We start from the raw sequence: 14777 nt of genomic DNA, 5'->3' as shown, positions 1-14777 counted from the left end.
TGATCCAAAGGGGCACGTGCACCCGAATGTTTATAGCAGCAAGGCAGGCAGAATTCTTATTCTCACAGGGAGACTGACAAGGAAGAGGACCTTAGATGTTTTCAGGTAGTGGTAAGTTCTAGAAAGAAGTGAGGTAAATACAAAATGATTAGGACAGTGCTTGGCACATGAAGAGGCCAGCTGTTAACCCTCCCTAGGTCTTCTCTTACTTCTGTGCTCTGCTTCACTTGCTCACACTGGAGAATGGATCCAACTCTGCAGATGAGACTTCACACGGTGGTGTCACCTACAGTGTCTGTGGCCCTTGGGCCACGTCCAAGAAGTTGCCCTTGCCCCAAATCTGATCATCTTTAACAAGCTTCTTTTCTCTGGATACTTTATACACTCAAACACGATTTAATTAACTTACCACCAGCAAATGGCTTTCCTCACTTGGCTAACAAATGAATCACTTGGAAACTTACTTTGATTGTATTCTATTCTCTGTCTTTTTGTTTTGTGAAGAAATTCGGCTGTGATGAGATGTATTGCTTGAAATCGTCTCATTTTTTTTCTGTGAGCTGGGATTACTGTGATGTCAGTATATGCTGTATTTTATTAACACAGTCCATAAAAAACACAGAGCTCTGCCATGTAATTCGATAAAATAATAATCTGCACCTCACCAGGCATAAAAAGTGTGACATTCGAAGTCCACTTTTCCTGTTTTGACATGGTGCCTGTGCACTGATAATAGAATTGAATAAATAAAACATATGGCTGGGTGAGCTGCTGTGAAGCCATCCCAGAGTCATGGCACCCAGTACCTTCTAGGTCAGCTGCTCAACTCTGACACTGGGGCACAAAAGCAGCCATAGACAAGGTAGAAGCAAGTAGGTGTGGTGGGGTGCCAGTAAGACTTTATTGATGGGCACTGAAATTTGAATTTCTCATAGTTTTCCTGTGTCAGGAAATATCCTTCTTTTGGTGTTTTTCAAGCCATTGGAAAATTGAAGAACCATTCCTAGCTTGAAGGCCATACAGAAACAGATACTGGGCAGCACTGGGGCCTCTAGCTCTAGTGTGTTCACTTCTGATCTAAAGGATAAATAGGACTCTTGAAACACATTGAGCATCCTGCAAGGAAAAGTCTAATCACCATCTACAACCACAGGTACTCAACTCTGTCTGCAGTCTTCAGGAATTAGGTCCTGAAAATGGAGATCAGGTTAACAGAAATGCTCCAGAGGTCTCACCTGAGGGAGAGAAGAAGGGAAGTGAAGGTGTTCTAAAGGGCTAGTCTTTCTAGCGAGAGGGCTTGGGAAAGGGACTTAGAGCCTGTGGTGGGGAGGGAGATTCTTACTATCCCATTTTCAAGTAAAAATATAGAAAGATGTGTCAGATTATAAACACAAAGAGGAAGAAACTATGAATGGAACTGGAAAGTATAGCACTTCCACACACACAAAGGCAAAACTGGAATGTATTTGATTGAATCAACAAAAATGAGGGAAACAAAAACATAAATAATGACAAAAAACAGAAGGAAGTCATTATATCCATCATTACACTAAACATGAGTGGCCAAATTCTCCTATTAATACAGAGATCAGTAGTTTGGATTAAAACAAATATGCCATTTATAGGAAACACACAGTGGTACATGAAGGCTACGAATAAAAGGATAGAGAAACATCAGGTTACTGAACAAAAAGTATGGGTGGTAATTTCTGACAAGTTAATTTCAAACAAGCTAGAATTTCAGACAAAAATACAAAGATAAGGGGAGACATTGCGTAATGATAAAGGGCATGGTTACAAACTTGCACCTACAAAACATGTAGAAACAAAATCTGTTAGAAATCCAAGGAGAACTTGGTAAAAAATGGAGTCATAATTATACTGGGGCACTTTAGAATGCAGATTCTGAAATTGGACAGGCCAACTAAACAACAGATAAGGACACCAACTCATAACATGATTGCTATGCTTGATTTCTAGATAGAAATTTTAAAAAATACACTTTCTCTTTATTTTCCATGGAACATTTACAAAACTGGACTTTCAGTATTAGTCATTCAAAAAATATTTGTAGAACACCTGTGTGCTATTTTCAGGGCCTGGGGATATAGCAGTGAATAAGAGAAACAAAATCCCTGTCCTTGTGGAACTTAGGTTCTGGTTGTACCTGTGGCCACAGAGAAAACCCTAGTAGACTTTTAAAAGTAGAAAACATGAACCATTAAAATTAGAAATGAAGATTAGATATAGACACACTGATGTTGTGCATTTGTTCATTGTTCCATGTGTTTGCAACTTGCAAATTTTCAGGCAGCAAGTTGCTTTTCGAAAAAGCCTTACTTTTTCTCATACTGTTATATAATGTAGAAGCCCTCCTAGTAATAACTTTTCCTCTTTTCTCCGGTTTTTTTTTTTCTTTTCTTTTTTCTTCCTTTGATCCTTTAATTACATCACAAAGAAAGTCTTAGATTCCCTTGAAGGTGATTTTAACACTCCTGTGTTCCATGCTAATCTGCCTTTTGAACGGGTAGGAAAACAGGACCAAGATACATCCTTCCAGGAGCAACAGTCTGTGACTAGGATCCAATTCATTTTTTAAATCATATTTACTTTACCATCAGGTTCCTGTTTATGGTGACTCTTGTTTTCTCTCTAGGGTACGAAGTGAAGTTTCCCTCTAAGCAGAGGTATTTAAAGAGAACAATTAGGTAAAGGCTCTTTCTTTGCAGGTGTGCAAAGACCTGGTGAAAGTGAAGGGGGTTGGAGAGTGTTTCTCAGCTGGAATGGAGCTGCTGGGCCATGCTCCAGAGGTCCTTGCCTCCTAGCCACATGAAGAGTCACACCTGCTGCCCCCCTCTGAGTGGGCCAGAATCACAGGAAATGTGTCCTTCCTATGAGGACAGAATGCCTGGGGCATTCAGAGGGGCTGCAGGGAGCAGGAGAGAAGCAGGGTCTCTGCTGGCAGGAGGGAGGTGATCTAGTGAGGGAAAAGTACAAAGAGCTGGTGACTTTGAGCTGTGCCTTGTGACTGGTCAGACTGGTAGGACTTGGGGGTCCCAGGGCCAGGCACTGTTTCTGCAGGGGCCCAGAGGTCTGGCCCTGGGTGTTTGGAAAAGGGCCCTCAGCCCAGGGCATCCAGCAGCTAGAGGATGGGAAGGGAGCTCCAAGGGGCAGGTGGGCTGACGATTGAAGCCATCAGCAGGGCCAGCGATGCAAGCTTGGGGGCTGAGGAAGGCTGGGACTTAATTCAGATTGTGCTGGAGAAATTTTCTGAGTGGGGTCATCCGGGGCAGCCTGCAGAGTGGGTGTCCACTCAAGGTCCCCAGACTTGTCCCCTCTTACCTGGCCTGAATACCCAAGGCTCCCTCTGAGGCTGGGTACCCCAGCTTGAGTCGAGTGGTCTGGCCTGACTGAAGCCACTTACTCTCTGGGGCCCTGTTTCCTCATTTGTAACAATTGCCTGGGCAAAGGTGGGGCCTCTGAGGGCGCCGTGCCGAGGACACAGAGTGCTGGGCACTGCCTGCCTTGCCGTGGTCCACTTCACACCTCTGACTGCTCCCACACCCCAGGGGCCCTCCTTACCTCCCTCCCTGCCTCAGAGGCTTGCACAGCTCCACCCATATCGTTTTTCTCCTGAACAAAGGTGGTCGTGCCAGCTCTTACTCAAAAATCCTTTCGGACCCACCTCACAGCCAAGGCAAAGACAATACTCACACCTTAGCTACCACGGCTGGCCTGCCACGGATTGGGAGGTTGGGTCTCAGGGTGCGGCAGGCCAGGGAGGCAGGCATGCAGGACCACTGGGATGCCTCTTTGCGACCAGGGCTGGAAGAGAGCAGAGGAGGAGACCAGGTGTGGCAGGGTCTGCAGGCCGAGGCCATGAAGGCCCAGGGAATTCAGGCTCCAGCCCGGGCCCCAGGAGGATTTTGGATGGCCCCCATTGTGAGACTTCGGGGGAGTCTCTTTCATACAGTGTCCTTACTGGAAAAACAGGGCTTATACTCCCTACTCCATGGGCTGGTGTAAGGCAGGAAGATGAGTACATATAAAATGCTGAGTGCTGTCCCTGGCATGGTGGGCCATTGCTAAGCAGTGACTCTCCTCATTGCTATTTGTTTGGACTTCCCTGAGGGCATAGATGCCTGGGTTCCCAGCTGGGGTGGTGGCAAGACGCTGGCGCCCACGCCCCTCCTCTGGTAGGATCACACCAGGCATGCCGACCGTCCTGGCTCTGGCACCCTGGCGCCGGATGGGACAGGCCTTAGGGCTGGGCCAAGGAGCCTGCGGCATCGGCCTGACCAAGTGGAAACACTCAGACGCCACCAGGAGCTCTGGCCGGCTTTGAAGTCTAAAGCAGTGCTGCCTCCCAGCTCTTGGCTCACCCTGCTCCACTGCTGATGGCTTGTTTAATGTGCCCAGGGCCCTGGAGAGCGTGCTGGCCAGGGTGCAGGCCGGCCCTGGCTCCCTGCAGCCCTTTCTGAGTAGGGGGCCATCTGACAGACCCCTGCCTGGGGGGAAGCGAGCACAGCCATCCACCTGGCCCCTTAGGCTACTTGGCTAACCCCTGCTGCCCCAGGCCCTTGTCTAGCAGGCCAAGGGCTGTGTCGGTTCCCAGGCCACTCAAGAAAACAGAGGTGCCCCCTGAAGCCGGGGGAGATCAGATGGCTGTTCTAGTGCTCTGGCTCCGGCCCAAGCCCTCGGCCCCTCGCCTCCCTCCAAGTGTCCGCGTCTGAGACCAGGAAGTCTTGCTTCAGCCGCTGAAGGGCAGTGAGCTTCATATAGATAGATAGATTGATTGATTGATTGATTTATATATTTATATGTATTTCCTCTATAAAAATGCAGCTGCCTTGGTGAGCTGTGCTTTGATACCTCCTTAGGTGCTCCAGACAGACAGCTTTACTTGTATTGCTGCCCGGGTGATGCAGGATAGAGCCAGGGAGGGAGGCTGGGGATAGGGGTGGGGCGCTGGGAGGCGCAGCTTGCTACAGACAAGTGGGGGCCTGCCCATCGCTGGGACTGAGGAAGCCAGCCCCACTGGCCGGAGAGGTGGGACAGAGGTAGAGGTCTCCTCGGCTGGGCGCCTTCTGTGATGCCCAGAGCCTGGCCTGCCCTAGGCCTTCTCATTGGGCCTTTGCAACTCACTTGATCAAACGAGATGAACTGAAGGCTGCTTTCCTTTTGTGGGTTGACACTATTGGATGGCAGTGAGGTTGGTTGTCACTCAGAGCAGTCTTTCACGTTGGAACGCTTGCCTCTTCTCACAGCAGCCTTGAAGGTGGACACATTCTCCCTGTTTTCACTAGAGAGAACACTGAGGCTTTGAAAAGTGACATGGCCTGCCCTAGGTCACCAGTCACCCTACCTTGCAGGCCGCTCCAAGGCTCCCTGCTCCCTGCCATGGCCCTGTGCTGGCAGGGAAGAAAAGGCAGCCTCTGGACTAGATACCAGAACAACAGCATCGCTGTTCCCCCTTGGGGAAATTGTCAGTCCTGGTGGCCATCCAGTGCTCTGGCAGAATTACCACCCTATGCAGGAGCCTTGCGGGTTACCTTGGTGATCCAGGCAACTTCTGAGCTCTTCCATCGCAGATCCCTTCCCTGGCTGCTGTCCTCCGCAAGGACCTCACTGTGTACGAGGGAGAGAACTAGAGTCCCAAGAGTGGCCACTGGCATGTAGTTCCTGTGAAAGTAGATGTTCACATCCTTGCTTTTCTTCAATGAGCTAACTCTCCATCTTGTGGTTTCTGAGTATGTCTTAGTTGTTCTTGCCAACACCAACACCCCTAATCCCCAAAACAGCCTTCTCAGAGGAAGAAACTGAGGGTCAGGGAAGTCCCTTGCCCAAGGTCATATTGCTGAAGAGGCAGTCCAGACTCAAACCTTCCCAGTCCTCCCCACAGCCAGCAGAGCGAGCATTTCAGGGCCCCACTGCACAGCTGGCTGTCCCTCTTTCCTTGGTGCCACTTCTCCAATAGCTGCTTCAGGACTTGGGTACTTCCCAAGCCTCATCATGGGAGCCAGGCCCCAAGAGAGACACACACATGTAATGACATAATTATGTGCACTGGCGGCCAGGTTCCCACTCGGAGGCTGGGGACAGTAGGGACTCGCCTGGCATGGAAGCGAGAGCCTGGGCTTCCATGCACAACCAGTGACTGCTCTTTGGGAACTCGCCCTCCGGTGACTGAAGGCCATAAGCGAAGCAAAGTATTCATGCAAACAGTGAAAGTCCCCACTTAGAGCTGTTGTTGTAACTGCGCTGGCCCAGGTTCAGCATTGTTCCCGAGGAGCAGGGCTTGCTGAGTAAGTCCCACATGCATTGCCTGTGGTTTGACGTCACAGTGATTGATTTCAACATGAAAAGCCTCCAACTGTCCTCTGAAGGTTTTTCCTCATTGGATGTGCCGGTGTTTGATCTCTGAGGTCTCTCTCCTTTAGCTGGAAGAGTCTGTAGTTTGGAGACGAGCCCAGCCACTGGGCAAGCACACATATTCTAGAAATGGATAGGGCCGAGAAAATGCATTACCTCCAGCCCTCTGCCCTCTAACACCCAGGACAAATGATGACCCCTGGTCTTCCAGAAGCTCCCCAGAAATGCTATTCTCAGTGCCTCCTGCAGGAAGGGCTACCATCCCTTGCCATAGCCAGACTTTTAATGAGGTTTCTCTTAGCGATCATTTGGGTGTCCCCTCTTTGCACCACACCCCTGGTAATATCTGGAGGGCTCATGTTCTGGGAATGTAGAAGTGCACTTGGGCCAACGCCTGCCTTCCAAGACCACCCTTCTTCCAACTGGGGCGGCCCGTGCCGACAAGCTGTGGCTGGGCCGAGACCCACACATAGGCTTTGTCCCTGTCTATTCCCAATACAGCCCTCTGCCGGGGGCTCCGCTGCCCACAGGGGGCTATGGAAGAGTGCCGTGGTCTGTCAGCAATGTCTGCTCACGTCTGCGTGTGGCAGCCAGTGGGGCGGGGGATGCAGGACCTGCCCCCGCACACCCCCACCCCCACCCGCCTTCCTGTGTGTGGTGCAGCAGGGTGGGTCCTGAGGGAGGAAGACACTCTGTCCAGGGAACACAGGCCAGACCAATGACAACTCTGTGTGAACCTGCCGTAACTCTCTTAACTCACTTTGTGGATGGGGAGCTAAGGCCCACAGGGGTTAGGCCATGGGCCAGAGTCTCCAAGACCACAAGACCAAGACTTAGGGCCAGAGTAGCCTGGCTCCAGAGCCCAGGCTCTGGCCCACTGCACAAGCAGGAGCTTAGCATTCCCTGTGGACTTGGCCCTTTTGTGTGAAACCTTAAGAGCCATGTGGGACGACAGCATTCAGGTCTGTTCTTAGCTGCTGCTTCTGGCTAAACACCTCCTCTCCTTCCACCGTCCCTCATGCCTGGTTCCCCATCCCCTTAGCCTTCTTTCTTTCTTATTTCCAATGTGCCCACATCTCCCAGGCTGTACTAGAATTCACCAGAAAGGTAATTTGCCTCTTGACCCCATAACCATAGGTGGAGGAAAGCTTACCCTCCTTCCAGCCTCATTTTGTGGATGAAGAAACTGGGGAGGCCCTGGGGGGGTCTGCAGCTTGCCTCACTGGTATTCAGTGCATTCTGGGCCTGGCAGCCTCCACCCTGGGTAGCCCCGGAACAGACCAGAAGCACTTCAACAGCCACGAAGCCAGCCCCCCTTCCCGTTGCCTCACGCCCACTGGGCTGGCAGGTCGTCCTTGGCTGGGTGCTTGGGCTGCACCTCACTTCCTTCCATGTAGCAACCAGACTCCATCTGTCTTCCCTCTCTGCTGGTGGCTCCTCCAGTGGCTTGGGGTTTTCAGGAGCTGGGACTGGCAGGAATGAGGCTGGATTTGTAAGCCAGTTTGGGTCCAGCCAGTCTTGGCATGGCTCAGGGGAGCCCAGAGGGTGGGGAGTGCCCTGGCTGGGCTCGTTCATTGCCGCCACACCTCCTTCTCCTCTGCTCTCATGCCATGGGGTCGAGTGTAGGGAAAGCTGGAATGTGTGACTCTGGGCAAGTCATTTCACTTTGCTGAAATCCTATAGGGCTTTTCTGAAGATTCACTAATGCTGTGGAGGTTCCTCTCCCAGAGCATGGCTGAGGACAAATTGTGGCTCTCGTCTGCTGAGGAGGGTATGGGAGAGGAGGTGCTGAGAGCTAGGTAGTCTGAGGGAGGAGGAGTTTGCTGCCAGCTTCTCTCACTGTCCTGGCAGCTCATGTTCGTAGTGCCCATCTAGGCCATCTTCGGGCTCCTGGAAGGATCCTCCTAGGCTGCTGGAAATGAAAGCACAGACCATCAGCAGGCAGTGGCAGGAGGGTGGGGGGGTGGGGGGTGGGCGGTGCCAGCGTTCCCAAGACCACACTGGTTCCTGGCAGTGCACCGAAGGCCAGCCTTCTCACCCACGTTGCCTGACCCTATAAGTGGAATTGAAGACACAGAAGTTACCAGGAGGGGACATTCCACCACAGTGCCATTAGGCCTTCTGGCCAAGCCATAAAACAAGAGAACAGGAGTGAAATGGGCACTCCCTTTGAACTTGAATCCTCTCTAAACCACCATTCCAGCCCCAGGGAGGCCACAAAGTGGCAAGCAAGAGGGAGCCGCCTCGGGCCCCTCCTTGAGGGTCAGCAAAATCCCATTCACGCCTTACCTTATCCTGGATGCTTAAAAAAATATTGTGGTAATGTAGGTCAGTGAACTGACCAGCCCCACACACCAGCAGGATTGCAGGGCCCGCCAGCCCGCACACTGGCCCCAGTTGGCCAGATGAGAACGTAAGAAGTGCCGGGAGCCCCCGCTTCTCCAGCCCTAGGCTTTTGTTTATGTAGCACTTAAACTAACTTTGGGGTCGTTGATGTCTGCCTTTAAAGCCCTGAAGCTTTTTGAAGTTCCCCTGTGGTTAATAAAATTAGTCTGCCCTCCTTGCCAGTCCTTGGCTTGGGGGAAGATGGATCCTTCTCTCTGTCTGTGGCATTTTCCTTTTTAAGTTAATATTCCATAACCAAAAGGAAGAGGGAGGGCAGTAGAAGCAGTAGGAAGTCTTCTGAAATGCCCTCTTGCTAATAGGTAGCATGCCTGCCCCCCACCTCATGGTCCCAGTCACGATAAAGCTCGACTTCCAGGCCCATTGGAAGGCCAAGAGATGGCCCTCTGTGCTCCAGGAATGGCCGGCACTGGGGCGTGCGGGGAAACCAGGTGCAAGACGAGGCTGTTGGCTCCCTCTCAGATGAAATGTACCACCCCACCACAAGTCCACTCAAGTGGTTTTCTTTGGCCCCAAAGAGCCGAGAGTCACCTTCTGTCACCAGCATCTCCCTCCCCACCCGTGTATCATGTACATATGTACTGGGACCTGTTGTGGTTCAGGGCCACATGAGAGAGAACTCCTGGTCCGTCCATTGAGGGACACAGACAGGCCAATTACCTGCAATGAGACAGAGCGGTCAGGCCTTTGGGACAGAAGTTGGCTGTCGCGTGGGGAAGCTGTCTGAGAAGAGCTCATCCAAGCTGAGCCTGGGAGAACTGCTTGGGGTCTGGGGCAGGTATAGAGTTGGGAAGGGGGTGGGGGAATGTAAAATGTGTTCTTTATGTTCACCGCCTTGATGATGGTCATGGTTTCTTAGGTAGCTGTGTATCTCAAATTATCAAGTTTTACCTAAAATGTGAACATGCTGTTGTGTATCAATTATGCCTCAATGAAGTGTTAAAAATGAAAGCCCACAGGCAGGACTGAGCATTGCACATGTTCCGACAATCATAGTTAGGCACATGTTCAACTTTGACTTAGACATTCAAGGAGTGCACAGAGAGTAAGTGCTATTTACATGTGGGAAATGCAGCTGCGGAGAGCAGAGACCTGTCTCTGCTTTCACGGACCTGGGTCCTGCTTGGAAGAATAAACGAGTGACAGATAAAGCTCTGGTGTCATTTCAGGGAACGATCTGTGCTCTGAAGACAGACAGGACCAGGATATGCCAAGGAGCCAGGGCCGGGGTGCAAGGGGACACAGGCATGAAGGCCTTGACTGGGGCCCTTGCTGGGCTCCAGGGGCCTGCCCAAGATGGGGACACCCTGTCTGCCAGTGAGCAGTCCAAAGGCAGTGGGGTGGAGGGAGAATATAACTACCTCCAGAAGGAGATGCACGAGCCCCTTGAGGCAGGAGCTTTGATTTGTCCTCGGTGACATAACTGGGTGCAGGGTAGGCTCTCCATAAGTATTTGTAGGGAGAAAGGAAGGAAGGACATTCTGAATTTGGGGTGAATTCTCTGCCTGGATTGCCCATTGGATTCCTGGGGTGCCTTTTATGAGATGATTCTCTAGGTAGGTCTTAAGCTCCTGGTGCAGAGACTGTGTCTTTTGTCACTTCTCAGCCAGCCATGATGCTGGAGACCGGGCTTGTGTCTCAGCTGGCTCTGTCTCATGGGCCAGCAAAGGCCTGGAACCCACCCATCCTGCCCAGAGTGCCCTAGGGCATCCCAGCAGCCCCAGACCTGCCTGCTTCTCCAGTTTGGGGAGGGAACGGTGGTCAGTGCAGCCTCACTCTTCCTGAATGCTGCAGCACTGGCTTTACAGAAGCCCACCATGCTTGGCTTTGCACTTCCACTGTGCCGCTGGCCCTGGCAACTGCAGTTCTTTTAGGTCTCGCCTCGAACCACCCTGAAGTAGTAATGAAAACCCCTTGTAGACAGGAGTGCTCGAGGGCTCAGTGGGGTCCCCGCTAAATGCCTCTGTTTTAGGCTGGGATGCCCCGAGGCAGTCTCTTTCTCCTAAGGACAGGCGGCCTCTCTGCAGCCCAGGCTAAGCTTAGGACAGGAAGTGGCACTGACCTGCTCTGGTCACAGGGAGCATGGAATGGCTAGGTCAGAGCCATCAGGTCCGTTCAGTTAAACATCCTGGGCCCCTCCAGTACCCGGGCTAGGCTGCCGAAGGTGAGAGGCAGCCCTGCCTCCCAGGCTCTGGCCAGGCTGGGAATGGAGCTCCACGTGCAGGCCACTCTGGTGGGTGTGGAGATAGGACTCCCGGGAGCCGGGAAACCTGGGAAAGCATTTGGGGCTGGTGACATCTGCTTGCCCTTGCTCCCCATGGCTTGCAGGTCACGGCTTCCTTCATTTCACCCAGGAGCGCCCACAGATGGGGCAGAGCCCACAGCAAGCCAGCCCACAGGGGAGCTCTGCTGGAGCCGAGTCCTGAAGGACGAGGAGGAGTTCATGTGTGGGAAGGAGATTGGTGAATTATAAAGGGCTGTGCGAGTGGAAATGATTATTCTTATCGTTATTTGTATCCTATTCATCCATCACCGGGGAGAGGAGGAATGCAAGTACCTTTTATCTGGTGCTATGAATCAAATAGAATAGGATATGTTTTTCTAAAAGGGTTTTAGGGTAAATGGGACAGTTTCTGCCTTTCAAAACAATCCATCTGGGGCCCTTGGCCAAACCTTGGTGTCTTGGGCTGAAGTAAGATGTTTCTGAGGTGGAGGACAGCCCAGCCCACGGGGCTCCCCCATGAGCCTCAGCCTCAGGAAGAAAGCACGTGGAGACAGCAGGTCCCACCGCTGGCAGCACTTCTGGTCTCCACGCTGTTCCCCAGGCTAGTGCCTGTTTGGGCTCAGCCCTGGTCCCCAGAAGCACCCACGCTGGTGCACAGGGCCTGGAGAGCAGGAGGAAGCCTCCCCTGTTTCCCAGGGGCAGCCACGTGGGAGCCAGCATGTCAGATGCCAGGTGGAGCATGGGTCCCGCTCCAAAGTAGAAGCAAATCTCGGGATGGAGCTTTGTGTTAGCCCTTCTGAGGTCATCTGGGAGAGGAGCTAGTCTTTAATACCTAAGAGCTTGTGTGCGCACACACACACATGCATGCGTCCCCTTTCTCTCTCTTTTATGCAAGGCCTGGCCCCTTCCTGGCACAGACCCTGGAAAGAAGCCAGGCAGGGAAGGGGAGGCCAGCCACCTGGTTGTGGGGGGGGGGCGGTCTTCAGGCCATGCCATCTCCGGTCGGGGGAAAGTGACACTTCAGCCTTCCCCATGCTCGGTGCCTGGGGAGAGGTTCAAGGGTGAGAGTCAGGTGCAGGCAGGACCATTGTGGATTCTGAGCTCCCTCTGCCCTGGCTGAACTCTGCCATGCGGCAATTTTGCATCTGTAAAGTGAGGAAAGAGTGCCTCCCTCCCATTGCTGTGATGCTAAGTGTGATCCACCTAACATTTTCAGCCTGGCAGCAGCCGAGGCTCAGTGGAGGTCAGCGGTGGTGGGGGGGGCGGGGTGGGCTGGTCACTGCATAGCTCCAGTGCGTTCCATCATCCATGAGATGGGCAGATCACGCTCGGTGGGGTTGGGGGGTGGGGGGGTAGCAGCAGCAGACCTGGCCTCCTCCAGCACATACTGATGCTCTTTCTGGGGCCGGGTGTGTGGGGACAGGTGATGGATGACCACAGCGTGATCGGCCGCTCCCTGTTCAAAAAGGAGACCAACATCCAGCTCTTTGTGGGCCTCAAGGTGAACCTATCCACTGGGGAGCTGGGAGTCATTGACAGCGCCTTTGGCCAGAGTGGCAAGTTCAAGATCCACATCCCTGGTGAGTGCAGTCACTTCCTTCCACTGGCAGGTGCTATGCGGGCAGGGAGAGATGGTGGAGACCGTGCACAGACAGTGCCTCTTGACTTAGGATGCTCAGTCCACCTGAGCTGATGCACAAGGCCCAGCCCTCTCAACATCATGGTCTCTGGTCTCAGGCTTGTGGCTAGAGAGCCAGGGCAGGTCCTGGGGGTGGGGGTAAGGGTCTGGTATAGAGTCAGCCTCTGGTCTGAGCCAGGGTCAAGGTGTGAGTCTGAGCTCCTGCTCCATTGTAAACCATACAGGGGTGACCTTGGATGAGTGACCTGGCTTGTCTGTGAAAGGCGATACTGAACCTGATCTGGAAGGTGCTTTGGAGGGAGAGTTGGTGAGAGAGTCTGCCAGGGCCTGGCATGCTGCCCAGTAGCCAGTACGGTTTCCCAGAATATGAGTTGCCCACCTACTTTTTTGCCCGGTGGAGAACAATAGGAGCTGAGCCTCTGTGTGATCTGACATGGAACTTGTCGGTGGTGGGGTCAAAGGTGTGCTTTTGCTCTTAGAAATAGAGCCCTTGGATCCCTTTAGTCCCTCCCTCCCTTCCACCACTACTGCACTCACCCCACACCCATCTTCTGGGGGTCCTGCCGCACGCCAGGCAGGCTGCCACGGTTGTGGAAGGGGACAGGTGGGAACACATTCAGTGAAGATCTACTGTACATTGCAGAAAAATAAAGCAGGGAGAGGGTGAGAAGCACTGCATGTGCACCTCTGGACAGGAGCAATCAGGGAAGAACTCTCTGAGGAGGTAACAGTTGAATAGGGCCCTGACCAAGGGGACGGAACACTCCATAGAGAGAGGCAACAAGTGCCAAGGCCCTGGGTTAAGAGTGAGTTTGGGTGTGCGTTTGAGGACCGGTTGTTTGGCACGAACTGGGAGGCGTGCGAGATGCCACTTCCTTCGCCAGCATCGTGTTAGGCCACTTCTCAAACATGCAGCAGAATTGAAGTCTGAGGAGAAACTCTGACTTCACTTCAGCATGTGGCCATACTTTGCTTGTCTGCGGGACTCTGGGTTTTAGTCTGTGAGGGTTGGAAAGCCACAGGGAGGTTCAGATCAGGTCAGCAACATGCTGTGGGTGTGTAGCTCCTTGAGTGAAATCTCCAGGTAGGGTCGTGCCCTGGAATGCCGGGTCCTTCCGCAAGCCCAAAGTGTCATGTGTGGCAGTTGCACTCTTGTGAGGAAGCAATAGCAGGCACCGGAACCTTGTTTCCCTGCGACACTCAGATCTACTTTGAATGTACCCTGAGGCCTCTGTCGGGGTGGAGTTCAGCTCTGTCACAATTAGAGATACTCCTTACGGAAGGCAGAATGGCCCACCCATGGGAGCCGCCGTGATACCAGGCTTCAGGCTCCTGTCCTGTCCTCTCCACTGCTCTGGTCATTACCTCAGCCAGACCAGGGTCCACAGTGCCCTGCTCTGGGTTCCAAGGAGCACACACAAGACATGAGCCCGATGGGCCAAGGACCTGAACTCAGTTCCCAGGGTCCTGGGCCTGTACCTGTGGGGGCTTACTGAGAAGGAGGGGTATAGGACACTGGGAAGGCAGGAGAGGAGCTCCCTGGAGTTGGGGGGGGGGGGCATGCCCTGGAACATTCATCCCTCCCCGAGCTGGGGGAGCCTGCTGGTCCAGACAAGGGAACAAGAGCACCGTCTGTTTCCTTTTTGGGGAGTGTGTAGGATCATGCTGACATTGCCCTCAGCTCCCCTTCCTTTAGTCCAAGGCAAGCTCAGAGATGAGGTGTCCCCAGAACAGGCCAGAGTACAAGAGGAGGCTTGTTTGTGGGCCCTGGGTGCTGGGGTGGGAGTGCAGGGAGGGAGACACAGTGCCGCTGCTTCAGTCAACTCAAGTTCACATTCCTTTGTTAGGTCAGTGTTGCCTTTTTAATAGGTCTGCTTCCTGTTTGTGGCTTTTAAGCTTTTTATTAAATATAACTGGTCAGATTCCTTCATCCCACCGACCCCACTCCTCACCCCCCTCCTGCTTGTCTTTTCCTGCCGATTCCTCCTGTGAAGAATTACTTTTAACCTTTTTGAAGTGCATTAATTGTGAGAGAATCTTTGGTGAACCTGAGATGCTCAGTGCCAGGGGGAGGAGGAAGAGCATTGCTGGCCGCAGGCTGGAAGGGCCGGGCCGAGGCCTGGAGCTTTGGCCCTGTAG

The 14777-nt window shown here is 52.8% G+C and overlaps 1 protein-coding gene across 3 annotated transcripts in view; it reads left to right on the top strand.

Annotated features, from left to right (window-relative positions):
* EEFSEC (eukaryotic elongation factor, selenocysteine-tRNA specific) overlaps nt 1-14777 on the top strand; it is a 248222-nt gene that overhangs the window by 190264 nt on the left and 43181 nt on the right. For 2 of the 3 annotated variants that reach the window (XM_059161905.1, XM_059161904.1), the window contains one exon: nt 12423-12579. The exons of the other annotated variant lie outside the window; for it this stretch is intronic. In XM_059161905.1, the coding sequence (XP_059017888.1) occupies nt 12423-12579 (157 nt within the window). The remainder of the gene's footprint in view (nt 1-12422; nt 12580-14777) is intronic. 3 annotated transcript variants of the gene reach the window in all.

This window comes from Mustela lutreola, chromosome 2 (genome assembly GCF_030435805.1).
Source record: "Mustela lutreola isolate mMusLut2 chromosome 2, mMusLut2.pri, whole genome shotgun sequence".
NCBI lineage: Eukaryota > Metazoa > Chordata > Mammalia > Carnivora > Mustelidae > Mustela > Mustela lutreola.
Note: the sequence above shows the minus strand (reverse complement) of the source record. Positions and strands in the feature narration are given on the sequence as shown.